This window comes from Ixodes scapularis, unplaced genomic scaffold (genome assembly GCF_016920785.2).
Source record: "Ixodes scapularis isolate PalLabHiFi unplaced genomic scaffold, ASM1692078v2 PGA_scaffold2__306_contigs__length_199485367, whole genome shotgun sequence".
NCBI lineage: Eukaryota > Metazoa > Arthropoda > Arachnida > Ixodida > Ixodidae > Ixodes > Ixodes scapularis.
The window spans coordinates 63,221,018-63,241,209 of record NW_024609857.1 but is presented as its reverse complement, the minus strand read 5'-3'; the positions used below and the strand labels follow the sequence as shown (position 1 = coordinate 63,241,209).

The 20,192-nt window shown below is 46.1% G+C and overlaps 1 protein-coding gene across 1 annotated transcript in view; it reads right to left on the bottom strand.

The window, feature by feature from the left end:
* Positions 1-2,937: 2,937 nt before the first annotated feature.
* Positions 2,938-20,192, bottom strand: part of LOC120835975 — a 387,414-nt gene continuing 370,159 nt past the window's right edge. Inside the window, exons 2-4 of the mRNA XM_042291896.1 lie at positions 6,775-6,828; positions 6,203-6,307; positions 2,938-5,884 (exon numbers count right to left, since the gene is read on the bottom strand). Of these exons, the coding sequence (XP_042147830.1) occupies positions 4,700-5,812 (1,113 nt within the window). The 5' untranslated portion in view covers positions 5,813-5,884; positions 6,203-6,307; positions 6,775-6,828 and the 3' untranslated portion in view covers positions 2,938-4,699. The remainder of the gene's footprint in view (positions 5,885-6,202; positions 6,308-6,774; positions 6,829-20,192) is intronic.

Here is a 20,192-nt window from a genome sequence, read left to right as displayed (position 1 = left end):
GACAAAGCGCTTTGCTGTCAAAAATAAATTGCAACAGAAGACGGCCGAAAGGCATGCATTTTTCACGCTCACAAATAACGTGTTTACCGATGGACAGGACACGGACGTGCAATTGAGGAAGTGGTAACATTAGAACAATATATCGTACATACCACACGATGCAGCGTTATCCAAAAAGAATTTATTTGAGAAAGATCTCAAATAACACAGTCACAGTCGACGACAGTCACATCTTGACGATCGGACGAAATCCGAGATGACTTCGTTTGGGGCACGTTTCGGGGAGAGCTTCCTTTTTTTCACAACCGCACCAAGGCAAAGAAACAAACGCGACTGACCCGTTTCTCACCCCAACCCGGGCAACTATTTTTGGAGATGACTGAGGATTCTACGCGGATTATCTCTGGGAGGGGGGAGAACAATGTTCGCAAAATCGCGTCGAGGGTCGTTCGACGTCCTTCACCTGCTTCGTTTCCCGTGAATGTCGAGTAGAAAAACTTGAATGACAGGCACTTACCAGCCTTATTTCTCACAATGGAAGATAACACAAGATGGGTAGGCAGCAAGCATAAAAAAAATGAAGTGGAAACTTTCAAGAAAGCGAGAAAACGTCGAATGCGAAACGGCTAAAATGCATGTAGAGAACCGCGCTGAGCGGGTCTTCACAGTCCCAGAGAGTGGCAGAAAACTTCTAGCTGATAGAGGGCGCGAGAGTCGCACCAGCCGCATCAGCATCAGCAACATGGCGGCGGCCTAGGAGCGTTTTTTGGAAAGGTGTATATGCCGACGTAATTCATGTTGGTAACTTGGAATTCGTTCTGAGATTTATCCACGCGATATTGTATTCTCCTTTGGGCCCGTGATCGACGACCGATATTTATATATCGTGTGGCCGCACAGTATGTCCATGTCGGTCACCAATATGCACGCGGTGTCGTATTCTATTCCAATAACCGTAAGTTCTGTCGGGATATTGTGCTTCGATATCGTGTTGTATACCAATAACCGCAAGTTATATCGGGATATTGTGCTCCAATATCCTGTTGTATACCAATAACCGCATACAATATCGGGATATTGCGCTCCGATATGAATTCCCATCGTGCGTATTGGGTTAATCGGATAACAATAAGTTTTTATTGGTTTCCATCAACTTCATTGGAATACAATATTTCCAATAAGCCGAGTTCATATTGGCCTTTTTCAATAGGGAATTCCTTTCTTTGACAACAAAAGCGAACTGGTCGAATAACACAGTGCAATTATTTGTTCGCCCTGTTCCTTGTTCTTCTTTAACTCGCGAATGTGCTGCGCCTTTATATTTTTTTTTTTTTTTAGTTTACAATCCTGGAAAGTCCGGTTTTAAAACGCGAATTGAGGCTATACCTACTCATTAAGGTCTTGAAAGGAATTTGGATGACCTCTACGTGTTCATTTTGAACGGTGGCTCAATTCTAGGCAGTCATCTTGGTGTTGTGGTAGCCTAACTATTCAGTTCTTATGGGCAGATAATCTAAAAGCAGAAGCAGAAGGTGTTTTGTTGCATTTGGGTTCCCAGTTCGCCCAGTTAATGTGTTACTTGTCCTATTGCCATGTGCTGAACGCCATAGTTGGTGCACAGGCTTTGACAGTCCAGGGACATGCAGGTGTTTCCGATCGTATGTTCAGCACGCACAATTTTATGTAAGCGGCTTGCCCCGTCCAATACATATGCCTTGCACCTACGTCACTTGGCCAGACACAATGGGGGAAAGGGCTCGTAAGAGCATAGCCTCCACTGTGCTAATCTTGCCACCAGAAATAGGTGACTTGAGGAACACAATGGGGGGAAGGGCGTGTGAGAGCGTAGCTTCCACTGCATTAACAAGGCGCTTTTCACCACCAGAAAGGAGGGTGGGCTGATGTCCCGTGCAAGTAATGTATAGTTTTGGCATATTTTCTGGTGCTATTGTTTGCTGACCTATCATACGTGGTCTTCCATCATTACAAAATAGGGATTAGAGAAGGGTGTCATATTAGTTATATTCTTCCTGTTCTATTTTGATTTGTGGCTATGAAATTTCAATAAATGTTATTCCTACATTGCCTTCCGACGGAGCTCTAATCTGGCGTTCAGTGTCGTCTGATGGCGTTTTCACCAAACATTTAGGCGTCGTCCACCCACGCACAGTGCTCCAATCGTACAAATTGCAGATTCAGCTTATTCCACCACCCTCCGACAGCACTCCAACAGCACATTGCGGGCCCGTCGGACGCGAACCAGTCGGCAGTCGTGTACTTGGAGGTATGCTGCCTGATGTGGCAGTGACAATTCAGTTTGTTAGCGAAATGTTTTAGTGAACGAGTGCTTTGATGCGCTGGCACTAAGAGCTTTTAGGAGGTCTTTCGTAACTCGCAGAACTTTGTTCGAATTCACATAGCGTGGCATGCTCCATGAATATGTGACAGCACTTCAGAAATAGCACTACGAGACAGAATGTGGGGCCTCGGACTCCTCGTTTCGCATCCACACTATCTTCAACTGCACATTCAAACGTCATCTGACCTACATTCACTCAATGCTGCAGGCACAGTATTGCAACTTTGAAACTAATTTTGTGGAATGAATGGTTGCTCCAGAAAAACACATTTTATTCTCTTAAAGCAAGGGGCGCTCTGTCTGGTATGCTCAGTAAAACAATGAAGGCTTGGATGACGGGACAATATTTAACATTTTGTTTTGTACTATTGCCTATAACAGGGGCGGATCCAGAACTTGGTGTTGCGGAGGGGGGGGGGGGGGGGGGCGGAAAGTTCGTAAGGGTACTATTCTCCCACCCTTTCACGTGCACCGGGGGGTCCCCCCATGTCAAATTGCCTTCCGAGAAGGGGGGAGGGGAGGCGGGTCGACCTTGTTTGGGGGGGGGGGGGAGGGTGGCCGTCCCCGTCACCCCCCCCCCCCCCTTGGATCCGCCACTGGCCTATAAAATGTATTTCTAAAAGTTGGACGCTTGGATTGAAAAAGGACATTGTAAGTATGTTTTAATAACAATGAAAACAACAGACAAAAAAATAACAATTAAGAATTGTTTATACACATTTTCAGAAACAACCAGGAGGCCTTGGTGCTGGTGCACTGAGATCTGTAATGACTAATACATGGCTTTTCCATTTAATCTCCAGAACAGTGTGGGGGAAGCTAATTGGCTGCACAGGTCTCTGACTGATTGCTGGGTGTTTTGGCCATCTATCAATGCTGGTGAGCATGCACGTGAAAACCCAGCTATCAGTTTAAAAAAATACAGCTTTGAAATGCGTCATTCTCGCAGCAGGGCCAGCCAGCGCGGCTACACGGCACAAAATGTGTCGCCCGTCGGTCGTGACCACACAGCCATAAAAATTGGTTGCATCTTTCTTGATGTTATTAGATAATGACCAAAACATGCGAGTTAACCGGTTAGCCACTTGAGCGGTTCCACTGCATTCCCTCCTCCTGGTCTGGAGGTTGCATATGCCCAGTGACGTGTTGGGCAGTTGAAACGATAGCCCCTAAGATAGCGCTCCTCTGCCAAATTTGGGTGCTTGCACGGTAGTGCTAAGGTAGGGGACTACTGTGCAATGTGCATAAGGAGCCGGTAGAAAAGATCCATAATGATCAATGAGCAATCCACTTTGTAAAAATTGCGAGCATAAAAGCACAGACAGGGCAAGTGCATTTTAGGCAAAGGGTTGAGAGCGATTGAGCATTAGCTTAGTCACGCTCTATCTTATTTGGCAGGGGTATCACAAGAAAGGTGCTCTCTGTGCGTCCCATTATGACGCATTTGGATGTCAATTGCTGGAAAGTGCAAGCAAAGACAGCACCAGACCGAGCACCTTCACGCACAGACAGGATCTGTACACTTAGCTGGTTATCCCTAAAAGGAACCATAGGGACCAGCTTCAGCTTCTCTAATAGCACAAGGTGTTGCGCATCACATCTGGTGCTTGACTGCTTAAACACTGCGAGTGCCTGCACAATGGCAAATGAGCCGTCACTGAGTTGTGCACCACAGTTTGCTCTTTTTTGCATTTTGTAAGACTCGGAATTCCATACAATGCCATTGCATTGGAAGCGATGGTAATAAACCAGGTTTTCTGGTGGCGCACTCAAGGTCCTCTCAAGCGCCACCTCAAACCTCACATTCTGGGCGCCTGAGCTTTGCCTGCTACAGACAATAACATCGCCGGGAATCTGGGCACCTGTGCGTCCCATTGTCTTGCGACCCATCATCTCTTCAAAAAACTCTGCAGCATCTGGGTCCTTTAAGCTCGTCAACCAGGGGGCCAGCTACTGCCATCGGAGGAAAGTCCTGGCAATCTGCTGGCCCACGTACTGTGTGCCAGAGAAGTAGGTGAGTAGGACTGCATTTCTCCCCTCAAAAGGGAAGCAAGAATTTTACCACAGGGGTCCCCACGAAACAACTGCATCTGCGAGATGGAGGAGCTGGTGCACATTATAGGACATGTGCTCCGTGCCATAGAGCTTCCCCATTAGCAGCACAAACTTCGACAGGAGAGCACGAGCTTCACAAATGTCTGAAGTGGACACTCGCTGCTTCAGCAGCAGGTACGTCCCATATGCCAACAGCATGAAGTGTTGGAAAAACTGTGGTGGAAGCACAGGCTTCAAGACTACATATCCATAAAACAAGAACAACATCCTGAACTCAGAAGCCTTTCAGAATGCCCGGTCCTCAAATCTTCTGGGAGTGCGGGTGACCTCCGTGGGTGGCAGAATGCCCAAGAGAATGGCATTCATAGCTACCAACTTCGTTCCAATATACCATGGCTGGCTATGGTGCTCTGTGTCAAGCCACAGCTTCAGGAGCTGCCGCATGACACCAAGACACACACAGTGTTGGTAATCTGGAAAGAACCCGTCAACTGGGTTAAATCGTGGCTTTGTCATGACAATAGAGGGACCCTTGACACCATTAACTGCTGCTTCAGGAGTTCCCTCCTCTGCCTCAAGCATGTGGGCATCCTTCGTGCGCCGTTGGGGTGGAGGGCTCAGGAAGGGGTAATGGGGACCCCCAGGGTGGCAGCACCACCCACAGCCAAAGAATCCATTGAACTGTTTACAGTTCTTCACTGCTGACCTAGCAACAGCATCGACAGAGCATACAACAGCAAATACCCTTGTGATCACTGTCTTCCCATCCCTGACACAGGGAAATCCTGTTGCTAGCTCTTGGAGCTCCTTCACAAATGGTGTGAGCACTGTCGTCATGTTTGGCTTGCTGAACCCAAACCAAATAGCTGGCACTAGCATGTTTGCCTTCCGCACGGTTGGATCTAGCTGAATTATTTGACACTGAATTGGCCAAATGTCGTACATTGACTTTTCAAACACCTTGATGCCATCCGTATTCCAGATAAGCGATAAGTCATTGCTTGAAAAGTCACTACAAAGCCTGATATGCTCTTGCCCATCAGATATGTCTGATACGAAATCTCCTGTTGGAGGTGTCTCTGATCTCAGCTTGAGGTCTGGCTGGTTCAGTATCCGCTGCAGCTGTTCTTTAATTGGCAGCACCAAAAAGAATGGGCAGTACTCCGAATCGGGTTCAGCTCCACAATTCTCACATTGTGAGACCTCGCCACAAGGCCCTAGGTATCCTATGCAGGCTGAACAATAGAAGTGCTTCTCTGCCTCGGCTGCATCGGCATGCAATGTCTTCAGCAACATGCACTTCCACTGTGGTACTCTGCCAGGGGCAATAATGTTCAACATCCTTAGAAGGTCAGCTGTAGCTTTATCACCATCTTTGTGACGTAGGGTATATGCCATCACAAGGGCAGCTAACTCGGCTGCATCATCTGGCTCTTCCTCGCTACCTTCGGATGATTCTTGATGTGATCTCTGTAAAAGATGTAGGAATATAACCTCACTGTGAATATCACTGAGTACATGTGATGTGCATTGTTTTGGCGTTTTAGACAGTGCAAGTTGAAGCGTAAATTGGATTTTATTTTTTTATCCGGTAATCAGAGAAGAACCAAATTTTTCCCTAACTTCGAGGTCTAAGCAATTTAGGTTTATAAGCAAAAGGCAAATGGTATTTTAAAATATATCAACGTCGTAGGGGTTCTGTATGCTCGAGTGTTTGGAATTGCCCAAGTTATCCACTGTGGTCACTCGCGGAAGTACGTCCGCGCCTCAAAATTGTCGCAGGCTCACCTGCACGTCTCCAAAGGCCCTGCCTTTGTTGTCGTCCGACAGGGAGAGAGCACCTGGCTGATGCGTCTGAGGATGGTCCGCAGCAAACGGTAGCTGTTGTGAACCCTGCAAGAAACCGGTACAATACTATACCCCAAAACATTCCAATTAGGTTTGACTTATCAAGACACCTCTTAATGTCGTAGGGGCTTTATAAGCGTATGTTCAGTGCTAAAGTAATAAGGGCTTTATAAACTCTCTGAATTGCCCAAGTTATCCACTCTGTTCACTCGCTGAAGTATATAGCCAGGCCTCGAAAGTGTCACAAGCTCCCTTGCGCGTCCCCAAAGGTTTTGCTTCCATCGTCGGCCGACACGGGCAGTGCACCTGGTTGATGCGTTTGAGGAAGGTCCGCAGCAAGCGGTTGCTGGTGTGAACCCTGCAAGGATATAGTAATACGCTACTCCTCCAAACAATAAATTAAGTGTGACTAAAGCGTGTGTCCATTCCTGTTAATTTCGTAGGCTCTTATAAACTCTGGAATTTCGCAAACTTCCCTTTAAATGGTTGCAAAAAAAAAAAGAGGCACTCACAAGGTTTTGTCTGGGGGACAAGCTGTCATCGTTGTTGGTCACCAGGCTACTCACCTGTTAAAGCATTAAAGTGTTACATGAGCTCATCATAAATATACATTTAATTGATTATCCTAATGCAGAATGTTTGCATGCACATGTACCAGTTCCAATTAGCACACTAATCATTTACACGCGTGTATGGAATGCAACTCTTGAACTATTGTTAAGACAGGACTAATAAGTATCACTTTTTGAAATTTCTACTGTGCCCTAAAACATCTGTTTGTTTGCTTGTTGAATGCAGTATAATTAATTTTTTTAGAGCGCAGCTCTTATGAGCCCATTCCCGGCTTGAGCGGCGTCGCCGTCGGCGTAACCGTGCAGTACATTATGGGAAAAGTTCCATAATGCAACGTGTGGGGAGGGGGAAGATGGGGACGGGAGGAGGAGGAGTGGAGTGAGGAGGATGGAGGAGGAGGGGCAGGATGAGAGGGGAGGGGGAGTAGCAGGGAGGAGGGGTATACCCTCCCCTCAGTGCCCTTCCCTCCTCCTAGCTCCTCAAGAGGTACGCTCTAATTCGGCATTACAGGGTGTTGTAAAGGCTCGTTCACACACTTCCCAGTTAAAAATTCCCATTAAAATCCCATTGGAATTTTCTTATTGGTACCAATGGTTTTTGCACAACCAATTCACTGCCAATGGGAACCAATAAATCATTTGGAATCCATTCAGGTTCCAACTGGAAAAATAATTTCAATTCGTGAGACCCATTGGCCAGTGTGCTTCCAGTTGGAACCCACTAAAACCAGTAGGTTCCAGTTAAAACCAATTGGAATTCCAATTGGATTTAATGATAATTTTAGCTGGGTTGTAACCGAGTACGACCGAGAGAGACGATATACCGGTTTTTAAGCCTCTTGCGCGACGTCTTAGGACCGGATACTCGGTTGTAAATGTGTGAATTCGCTTAAACGTGTTACTTTCTTTTTTTTTATTCATAAAATACTATTTTTTTTTTAAACTTCGAGATAGCGCTTGTATTGGGAAGGCGCGTTCGTTGAAAAGGTTTGTTCGTTAAACGCGCAAATGCAAATCGCAGCAGTCGCGGTAACCTCCGAGATTCATTCGCGTTGCGGATTACGATCGCCGACAATTTCTAGGAATAAATTCACGTTTGGAACGCGACAAGATTGCAAGCGCTCCAATGAAGTGCTATAAAATAACGCTAAACACGGGTTTCTAACCGTATCCATGTCCGAATGGTTGTTTGCGGATGCAAGACGGTGCACTGAACCTGCAGTGCACCGTCTTGCAGTGACCACGGTCTATGGCCTCTGTATTGGTATATCTATTGGTATACCTTTATTGGTATCTTTATTGGTAGTCCCTTTTGTCTCCCCAAGTCAGTCAGCTGCTCACAGGCGACAAAGCAGCTAACGGACCCATGGGCGACGTGTAGTTTCGGTTTCGAAGTAACTTCCATAATCCATATCCAAATCCAGAATCCTAAGTGAAGATCCCGGATGTAAGAATTTTTCGCGCTTTGTTCTCTTCTGCGTTGTGGCGGTTGCGCGCGTACCGCGTACGTTGAACCAGTTGAACCGATTCGCCGCCATGGACACGTTGGCCTTGTACAGCTTCGACGACGGTTCATTGGCGGTGGCGTCCGTTAATCTTATCCAGGGGTACGACCCTTGTGAGCACAACGCGAGACGATGGCCACGGTATAACGATCCGTCGCAATAAAAAATTGGGTAAAGGTGGTCTGGCCCGATGAAAAGTCGAGCAAAGTAACGGGGACATCGACGCTGTACGCCGCCCAGGTCGTCCGTTTTGGAGGTATGATTTCTCGCTTTCAGTTTGATGTGCGCCGTTCATGAGTATCACTACCAATCAAGCTTTTAAATTACATCGTTATTCATTGATAGGTATAGGCGCTTCTACGGAATTGTGCATTGCTGCCATAACTGGCCTTCATTTCTTGCATTCTACGTGTTTCATTCGCTTCACTTCCTCACTGAGATCATTGGGTAGGCTCTTTTGAGACGCCACAGAGTCCTCTCGGACGCTGATATTTTTATAAACTCGTCTGTACCCGATTCATTGGCTGGACATCATGGTATGACGGCCTAATCTTGCCAAGAAAAGATGTCGGCATGGAGGCCCTAATTTGGCGCGCTCTAGCGGGTCGGTAACGGCAGAGCCCGCACAGTCCATTGTTTCGGCTTAAGCGCAAGCACGCACGTGCGGCACGGACACGCACGTATGCATGAGCTTGTTCGCATGGAGAGGAACAATGATTATGTGTGAGCCCCTCTCATCTGTATGCTAACGAGACAACGATGGCGCATGGCGGCAAGTGTCTATATGTGAACTGGTCCAGGCTTCTTGATTCCGAACGTGTACCTCGATCTCTAGCTTAGACACAGGGCTTCTCGCTTTCCATATTGTCGACCCCATATATTTTGTAGGGGAGCGTGCTTGCACTGCAAAAAGGCAGTGCCAACTCGCACCAGAAACGATAAAAGTGGAAAGTGCCAACTCGCACCAGAAACGATAAAAGTGGAAGTTTTATAGATTTGTCACTGGCAAATCATGACTTTTACCGAGAGTTCACAGAATGGACAATCCTAAATATACACAGTGAGAGCGGTCACCGATATTCGCGACTCCAGCGACCTATAGGGGGCGCCACCACCAAACAAACATGGCGGCTGAGTCCAGGTCGCGGCGGCTCGGCCGGGCCGCCTGAACAGGTGGCGCGTTCAATTTAACAGATTTTCTTTTGTTTAATGCCCAATTTTATAGGTATTTGAACTGAGACGGTTAAGTGTAGCCGGTGCAGATAAACTTGCAAAGCATAGTTTTGTTTTGCCGGTGTTTTTTTGTTCGTTTCGTGTCAAACTTTCGTTTCGGAGATTTCGTTCAAAACCGAAACTATGGGCTCCGGAGAGACGGTAATATACTAATCAGTTTCGATCATCTAAGGAAAGCGGCGATGACTATAGAATTGTTCCACAGAGAATAACTTTTCAGCTAACTCGCATGCCTCGACCATGCGACTTATCTGTCCGCGAAATCGAGCTTTTGTGCGTATCCGCGTTTACGAAACAGCTCCGGTCGTCTGCCCGGCCAACAACACAGGCTGCAGGATAATTACGAAAATTAAGCAACCCCTTCTTGAGCCAAGGACCATGTTAACCCGCCGGCGCCCCACTAAGCAGCTGATACTCGTATTTAAATTCAGGTTTTAGTGGCAATCGAGAAGTCATTTTGACGAGCGGGTTATGTATTATATTATGTACTATGTCCCATTAAAGCGATATTAGTATATCCTTCGGGTTGAAATATGAGCTTAGTTGACTAGCTGTTAGGTGAGCTGCTGGATAAAAGTATATTTGACAGACGGAGGCATACTACTTAAACTTAGCCAAATGGTTCTATAGCCGGCAGCACGGAGACAAACTGAAGAGAGTCTTCATTGAAGATCCGCGCAGAACCTCTCTGCATGGAACTTTGCTTCGAATCCTGAACGGAGAAAATTAGTATTTTTTTGTGGCCGGTCAACCTTACCAATGTAGACGTATATTGCTGCTGGCTTCGACGTCCTCGTAATATGAATATTGGAGGCGCGATAGGTCAAAATGCCGTGACAGCATCTAACGTTGCGAGACTTGTCTCCCACCTTTTGAAAACAGATAATTTCCCTCATTCATCATTTGCAGCGAGCAAGTTTTCCTGAATCAAGTAATTGCGAAGTCAGCCCAACTCCTTCAGTGTGGTCCAGAGGCTTTTTCGGCGAAAAGCAGCCAAGATGAATAGCCAACGCACCGACCGGCGTGGGTGGTTGAAACTTGAAGCTAACCGAACACAACCAAACTCAACAAAAGCAGCTATCGGACCTTCCCATTCGCTTGACTGCAACGTTGATGTTCCCTCCAGTATCAGTTACCAAGCAGTCGTCACTTTGAATGTGATTCGAGAAAGACAAGAAATCAAAACGTTTTTCCGTGATTCCTCCCCATCCAAGAAATCGAAAGCACGCGACCGTGTGGTGTGGAGTAAACGGGCTTTCAAACACGTAATAGAAGAAAACAATCTACTAAGGCTTCACCACACTAATGATCAATCAGGCAAACTTAAGAAATATTCGGACCTTCGTCAAATTACATTGTTCGCCACCGCGCCGACAACACGTCTCCGCGAAAGCCACCAGAGACGCGGAGGGGCGCGGAGCGACCTGGACCGGCTGGTTCCCGGTTTTCCCGCTTGGCGGCGTCCGTTTTGCTGGAGTCGCGAATATCTTAATTTCCTGCTTTACAGCCCAGCCACAAGCGGAAAAGAGGTTAACGGCGAAAAAGGAGATCAAGTTAATAGATCTTATTTCCCATGACCAATGGATTAACTCACTAAAGCATATGGAGATTGACTCAGTAAAGCAACTGGCCAATATCATACAACGATTATACAAAAAACTTAGTGATTGGATTGATAAACTGTCCATACCAGCTACTAAAAATAAGGAGAGCATAAAATGGTGGAACACAGAACTGGAAATAGAACGGAAGAAAGTTATAGCAATGCGAAAAAGGTATCAAAGAACCCGTAATAACACTAAAACAATTCAGAAGGCAAGATATCAACTAGCCCTGGCAGAATACAAGAACCATATCTCTGAAGCTAAAGAATCTTCTTGGCAGAAGTTCTGCACAGAAGTGACTCAGCAAGATATCTTCAGTCTACCCTACAAACTAGCACTTAAAAAAGTAAAAACAGCAATAATAATACAGCCAATAAATTGTCCGGATGGGACACAAACTCAAACGTTGGAAAGTTCTATCAAATAACTTTTAGCCTATCACTTCCCAGATGACGACCCAACCTCCTACACGCCATACCAGAACAATACACTGCACTCTCTTGAGAATGAAACAACTGGGGAAAATGACGTAGAATTTTCCAGCTCGGAACTTGAAAGGGTAATTGCAAAGTTGGCGAAACGAACTACTCCGGGAAATGACAGGCTCACAACAACGATTGTGAAAACTCTAGGCACGAGGCATGCCACAACCATATTAAAAATATTCAATGAGTGCTTAAGATATGGCTTCTTTGCACGACAGTGGGGAGACTCAAGAGTTATTTTCTTACCTTAACCGGACAGACCCGCAAATGAGCCAAAAAGCTATAGACCACTATGCATATCGTCCCTATTTGGAAAATATTTGGAAAAATTGTTAAACAATCGTGTTTACTATTTTCTCAACAATAACAAGCTACTACACCCGCGCCAATTTGGGTTCACGCGTGGACGATCAGCAACTCTCGCTTTGTATAAACTCAAACATCAAATAGAAGAGAACATACAGGCAAAGAAAAAGAACGTATTTATATCACTAGATATTTCTAATGCGTTTAACTCGATCTGGCTTCCCTTTTTATTTAACTATTTTAATACTCATAAGCTTCATAGGGATTTGTATAAACTCCTAGAGGCAGTATTAACAAACAGGTCAGCAACCTATCCTTTAAGGGATCAAGCGATAAACAAAAAAGGCACAATGGGGTGCCCACAGGGGTCCCCCATCTGCCCTCTATTGTGGAATGTGTTGCTCTCCAACTTGTTGGAAAAACATTTCCAGAGGGCGCACACATACAAGCCTTCGCGGACAACTTGGTCATACTCATAATAGGAAAAACGAGAATGGAAATAGAAAGAACAGCGCGCAAAACACTTCAAATAATCAGTACTTAAAGTGGTGCGCACAGAGCGCATTTCAACCCAGATAAATCCCGATATGTACTTAAAGTGAAAGAACACACTAAACGTCCTCCATCAATCAAAATGGGTTTGATAACATTACCAAGAGTACTTGAGTTGAAAATTCTTGGGGTAATCTTTGACACCAACCTCACATTCTTACCACACTTGAAATATGTAAAGAATAAGGTGGCACACACCACACAGGCGCTGAGCAGTTACTCCGGACTACACTGGGGTTATAAACCACACCATTTCCGTCAACTATACCTGAGGTCGATAGAAAAGATAATAACCTACGGGGGACCTGTTTTTTATAAATTTGAAAAGAATACACACCAACGACGTAAGCTTAAAGCCATTCAGCGCATTCCACTCTTAAAGATCACGAAAGCCTTTAGAACAGTCCCAAACAACAGCCTAAATGTATTGGCCCGGGTACTACCAATACACTTAGCAATTGAAAAAGAGGTTTATATGTTTAAACTATACCAAGTCAAAACTGACCAATCCATAGCTGGAGAAACGATTGAAGTCAAGGATTTAGACTACCCCTTGGAGATTAGAGCGTTACATCCGACGGAATACCTATCTTTTCCATACAAAACAATGCCCTACAAGGAAGCTGAGGTGGACTTGGAAGTGTTTACTGATGGTTCCCTTCTAAAAGATAACATAGGTGCAGCATTCGTTGTGATGACACCCACCCTGGACCTCCTTAAGGTAGGTAAGTTTAAACTTCCTTCCTATTCGACAATATTCGACGCTGAGTTAGAAACAATTCAGCAAGCCCTGCACTACATCAAATCACTCGAAAACCCCTTGAGAATTATGTTAGCAACGGACAGCCTTTCATCCCTCCAGGCAATTGCCAACTCTGAAAACACTAATCGACAGGTTTACGCAATCAAACTAACGATTAAAGAAATCCTTAAAAGACATACCTTAACTCTTCAATATGTAAAAAGCCACAACAACGATATAGGAAACGAATATGCAGATAAATTAGCTAAAGAAGCGAGAACGCACGGACAACTAGTTCCCAGAAAAAGGTCCCGAAAGAATGTTAAGAAATACATTCTAGAAGTACTAAATCAGGAATGGAATAGAACATGGATGGACATGGAAAGAGACAGCGCACTCTTCCAATGGATACCATCCATTCAGGATATACCAGAGTATTTTCAATCAGATTATTACATAACACAGTGATTAACAAATCATGGTAGGTTTCCCTATTATTTTTATAAATTTAACAAGCAAAACCATGCGGACTGTCCTTGTGGAGAGATCGCACTGGAATTTGATCACTACTATTCCAGTTGCTTGTTAACAATAGAAGAGAGAAACCAACTCAATCAATTTCAAATAGCTGACCTTTCAACTGACAACAAACGGAAAATCATTGCAAACGAAAAAATCGTAAGAATCTTAACAGAAATGGTAGCTAAGGTGAGAGCCAGTATACAGCAGGTCTAACCCCACGAAGTAGAGCTCCCACTGACGCTTCTTCTTCAAAAAAAAAAAAAAAAAGAAGAGGAAAATAAGGGGAATTAAGAATGGAGATTGGACAATACAAGCAACAGCATGAGAGGAAACTCTGAAACGAGTTTTGGAATAAAAAAAAAAAAAAAAGAACAACGAAGACTCGACAATAGACGAAAACCCTGTAAAAGCAGATTGAAACTGCACTTTCAACCCTACCCAACAATGACAGCAGAATGGCAAACACCAAGCCACACAAAGGCACAAAGGTCCGGCCAAAACGACTGTTAGGGGTGGGGAGGGCCAGAACCCCCCCTCAACCCCCCCCCCCCCCCAAAAAAAAAAAAAAACTATGGTGAAGTTTAGAGGGCGGGGAGAGGCTTACCACCTCTCCTGGGAGCCAGGCCTAGCCCTGGGATGGGTCAGCTACCCCCCTGGCCAATCCAGCCAGGGTGCCTCACAGAGCAATGATAGGAAAAAAAAATAAAAAAAATAATTAAGGCCGTTCACCATTTCACAAGCTGTCTCCAACAACGGAGAAGCCAACAATGATGGACTGCTGTAACAATGAAAGGGTTGAACATCAAAGGAGGAAAAGTAACAAGAGACAAGCAACACAAAAAAGAAACAAAGATAATGTCCAAACCGCTACCCCTACAAAAAAAAAGGGGTGGGGGGAAGTAAAGAAAGAAAGAGGGAAGAAGCGACAGTGAAAAAAAAAAAAAACTTTGCAGGAATAGTAAGCGGCTTTGTATCAAACCACTTACACAAAGATTCCAACACTCGACTTATCTATCAAATCCGATGAAAAAAAAAGGGAAAAAGAAAAAGGGAAGAAAGGAGTTAATTATTCTAAGGTTTTAGTTAAACAAAACTCTTCAGCAAAGTAATCTACCATGAAGGGGGGGATAATGATCATTCACTCATTCTCCTCAGTACAAACTCACAAGACCAGATTCAGGCCTCAACAGGTTCGCGTGAGGAGACCATCCGGTTGGGAACCTTAGGCCTAAAAAGCCTGAGGATCCCCCTGGTGGGCGAGCTCGTTGGGAACGTCAAAACCCAACAATGGGATCGCTCACCACCAGCGAGCTCTGCAGGATGTGATGGCCCCGGGAGTGACGACCCCTCGTGGGAGTACCATGTTTGGTTACCACCCCCCTTACGACCCCTCAGCTATAACCATTCGAGCTCGCCGGCCCTCGGTGTTCAACGCCCGTAACCCACCTATCACCCAACTACCCGTGCTCCGAGATGCCGTGGTGTCTATGGAGAAGGCGGGAATCATCGAGAGAACCACTAGAGGACCCTTTCTATCCCCCATTCAAGTGGTACCCAAGTCGGCCAGGCTCTCTAGATTTGTTCTGGACTGCTCTCATCTAACTCCGCACCTGCCAGCCCCACCATTTTGCCTTCCACCCCTCCCTAAAGTGTTAACCATGTGCCCTCTGCCCCCGAGGCCTTACTTCACCAAAGTGGATCCCAAAGACGCTTTTTATCACTTCAAGCTCCACAAACGCACCCGGCCCATCACCTGTTTCCGACTCGACGGAGTCTACTACCATTACAAGGTGTTGCCCTTGGGCATCCGTATAGCCCCCTTCCTCATGCAGCATCTCGCCACAGCACACACCAGAGAAGCAAGGGCTAGAGGACTTTGGGCCTGGTCCCATGTGGATAACTTGTTATTCGCGAATAGTGACCCTACTTACCTCCAACAAGTCACTGCCCAGTTCATCCAAGATCTTTTGAGCTGCGGCTTTCGCATTAACCCTGAAGACTCTGAATTTACCCCCACCCAACGAGTACGCTTCCTTGGTTTCTTGCTTGATGGCACAACCCAGACCATTGGTCACACTCCGTCGAGGTACAGAGACCTCTTAGCCACCTTGGACCTACTCAGAGCACCAAGACCAATCGCGACCTACCAGAAACTGGCCGGACTTTGGTCCTTTTATTTTTCCATGTTCCAAGGCCACTTTCATGCAATTCGACCCCTTCACCAAGCGGCGTCTACCGGACTTCCCCCACCAACCCAATGGGTCGAACTGTTTTCTTTTATTTTAACCATGCTACCGGCATCAGTGCCCTTTGTACCACCAACGGTTCAACATTGTGTCTTCGCCGACGCCAGCCTATCAGGACTTGGAGTCTCCGGACCACGGGGAAACATCGCGGTGATTTCACCTTCACCGCCAGGCAGCTACAAGAGGGAACTATGGGCTGTGCTCCTGGCTCTCATCTGCTCCCCCCCGAGAACCTTGGTGTTTTGTGACAATGCGGCTATCGTCCACGCCCTCACACGCTCGAGAGGGATCCGCCGCCAGGGGGCCGGGCCTACTTAAGGCTCGCTCCTCTGGAGGGGGGCTCAGTCAGGAGCTCGGCACCGCAGCAGAAGGGTTTTAAAAAATTATTTCGCCTATCGCTTATTTCTCTTCATATTAATGTGCTTTCATTAAAATAAGGACACCAATTTCACCAAACAGAGATAACAACTTCAATACATGTTTCGCTTCCCATACCCGGAAGGCATCATCAGTGCATACAGAAAAATGAGAAAGTTTCGGTCAACGCAGCCCTACCTATCGGGAATGTCCATGTATACTTTCAGGAGGAGGCCACGGTTCTTGTTGCACTCTGACGCATCCCCGCGGATGAATGACTCAAATAGCTTGAGTGCGCCCCACCTATCTCCCTTCGCCTCCGTTGTTGCGGCCGTAACGTTGAAATTATTTCCTGTAGCCCACGCGTGGACCACAAACTCTCTTTTGAGATGGATCGCGTTCGTAGAATACTTTGTCCCGGGATTTTTTTTGTTATCAGTTCTGGTTCAACTTGCAGGTCTCCTACCTTGAACGTCTTGGAAGCGAAACGTTCAAAGATGCTGTAGTCATAATGACAAAACGACTCATCTCAAATGAGGTGATGTTACTGTACACTCTCAAAGGTATGAGCACCAAAAAGTGCTTTGAATCTCTGGCTCTCTATGAATGCATGCGAGGTCAAACCAGTTTTCTCTCATATCTCGAAATAATTACATTTTTGATCGGCATGAGTAAGACTCAAATCATGATGGTATTTCAGAAAAATTCAGATAGTTTTTCTTAGTGGAAGGCTGCATTTTCATTCAGCGCAATAAAGAAGCGCATCAGCCGTGCGTGTTCTTATCGTCATCCATCATCATGGTAACCAAACTAGTCCTACTCCGAAGTTCATTCATTGTGCTTGACGTGAAGTTCTTCTGATTATATTAATAATTATTTGTACGAAAAGATAAGAACAGCAAGCAAAAAAATAACATTGTTCTTTCACTGAGACAGCAGAGTAGTTTGTAGATAATGGAAAGGTTGTGTCCACGTCCACCGCGTTTTTTTTGTTTTTTTTTTATTTCGCACAGACTCATTAATCAAGCAGTATTCACTATAGTAGCAACATATAGAAATCATCCTGCTGTTATATATATGTACAACTGTAAGGCACAGCCTAACGCGATATGAAAAAAGAACTTCCGACAAAGCAGTTTCTTCAGTGGCGTTCGGCCCACACCATATGCACTTTAATTTGAGGGAGATTGCAACAAAGGTTCATTCTCCAACACCGCCGCCTGAGACTACCTTCTCAAATGGGACTGTTATGTGGCTAGAGACTGTATGCTCACAACTGCGGTGTAAACGCTGTATCTTTGTGTTTCAGATGTACTGCTTAAACGCTTTCCTTCCACTGACGGCACACGGATCGCACAACGTATTGGAAACATTTTGTCAGGAGCATCTGACAGAGAAGGCGGCCTGGAGAAACGTCGAAAGGTGATGAGAGCTACAATGGAAAACAGAGCACTTCGTGGAACTGACACACCGACCGAAGGAATGTAAAAAGAAAGAACTATGCTGTAGCCTGGAAGTTACGTAACTGGATATGTTAAAACATGTAGAGCCTCAAGAAGGGAAACTAAATGAGTTATTTTTTGGTACGACTCTTCATGTGATAAGCTAGTCACTAAAGAACAAAAGGTTTAGTCAAAGTTTCTGCGCTTAATGTTTTTCTTTAGATCCTACCACAGAGGGATGCAGGTCAGCGAAAATACCTCACGCCGGCACATTTCGCTAAAATAACCCGCTACGGAAACCGGAGAGAGAGACCGATATCGGTCTCCCTTCTTTGGTTTTCGTAACGGGCCCTCGTAGCGAAACGTGCGGACAGTCCAGCGCTGCCCGTAACCCTTCGGTATTGCAAAACGGCTCCGGCCCGGTGCCGGCTGCCCCTGAAAAGGCCGAAAAAGGGCTAGGCCGTCCCAGAGCCGGCCTGCACGGTTGTGCCATTGGGAAGGCTCCGGTCCAGCTACGGTGTTTTCCGGCACAGCCGCAGAACTCCGCACACGGCCCGTAGCTAAAGTGACCATATTCCTCGGGCCCCAAAGCGGGACACGTATCGGGGGGAGGGAGGGAGGGGGGGAGGATATTGTGTTACGAGGCTTGAAAAGTTTAAATTTTAGTAATAAATATCACATTTTTATTATTTCGTAAACACTGTGGGCATTTCTTTTCTTGCAATTTGCATACTGTGTGGCTTGAACCTATCTAATGCATTTGATTGGAATATTTCTTGAGTATCGATGTATTTATTTTTGTGTACTATGTCCATAGTACTGTTCACATGTCATACCCCAATTAACCTTCAGCATCTTCTTTGTCGAGCATATCTTGTTCCTTGATCAGAGAAAACACCCTCTCACCGGTGCGGCCCTTTCGTTTAACCGCATCTTTCATTTATCCGCGGTTCGGGGAGCAAAAGCGGGACAAAACGGCGTCCCACAAGCACACTGGTGGGACAGCGGGACCACGGCCGGAAAAGTGGGACCTGTCCTGCCTAAATCGGGACGTGTGGTCAGTTTACCCGTAGCCGATTGATGTTGCAAAACGGTTCCGGCCCAGTTCCGGTTGCACCTGAAAACGTCGGAAAACGCCGACGCCGCCCCAGAGCTGGCCTGCACGTTTGTACTACTGGGGTTGCAGGAGTTGGTTGAACTGCAGCAGAAGTTGGCCCAGCAACAGAATGATGTGACCCAGATCAGGCAAAAAGTCAGCCGTTTGCAGAAACAAATAATGCACTTCCCCAAGAAACAAAGAATGTCGCTGATGGACTCCACACTGTGTTCACAAAATATCCAAATTCGTGCTCTTGGCAGGAAGTCTAACCGTGGAAGTGCGTGGTCACCCGCTACAATAAAAAAAGGGACTGCAGCTATATTTTACAGGTGGATCAACTGGGTACCTTACGTGCACAATGGCAACCTCTGCCGGCTGAGCGCACCCTGCGAAGCCACATTCAAGGGATAAGTTCAAACCTGGAGTCCTGGGCGAGGTTTTCGACCACAAGAAGGTTAAAATTGCTATTGGTAAAAAATGCACAAGAAAAGAAATTAGTGCTGATGCTTGACGAAATGCAGCTTCACGATAAAGTTGAGTATGACCCCAGCACACAGAGTTCCTGCGGCTTCACAACGTTGGGAGGAAGCGAACCTACATCTGCTGAGGGATCTGCTCAGGCATCCGCTCAGGCATCCGCTCACGGCTCTGCTCAGGAATCTGCTCAGGCATCTGCTCAGGGATCTGCTCAGGGATCTGCTCAGGGATATGCTCAGGGATCTGCTCAGGGATCTGCTCAGGGATCTGCTCAGGCATCTACCCAGGGACCTGCCCAGGGACCTGCTCAGGCATCTGCTCAGAAACCTGCTCCTACATTAGCAACCCACTGCTTGGTCTTTATGATTGAAGGAGTGTCTACACGATGGAAACAAGTAGTAGCCTACCACTTTACAGGACCTTCATTTGGTGGTCCTGATTGCGCAGGTGTCGTCAGGAATATCATTCGACGATGCACAGCCATTGGATCTGACATTGTTGCTGTGACAAGTGACAGAATCGGGCAACTGGGCTATGTGGAATGAATTCGGCATCATTGCTGGCAGATACTGCAAGGTTTCCTGCAGCTCGCCCCATCCAGATGATCCGTCGAAAAGGATGTTTTTTCTTGCCGATGTTCGGCACATCATCAAAAATCTGAAGAACCACCTGTGTTGATCCCAGCAGGTAATCCTTCCTCAAGATACTGTTGATAAGTTCAACTTGCCATCACAGGTTGTCCATCTGTGGTCTGTGAAGGAACTTCTAGCGCACAACAAGAAAAATGT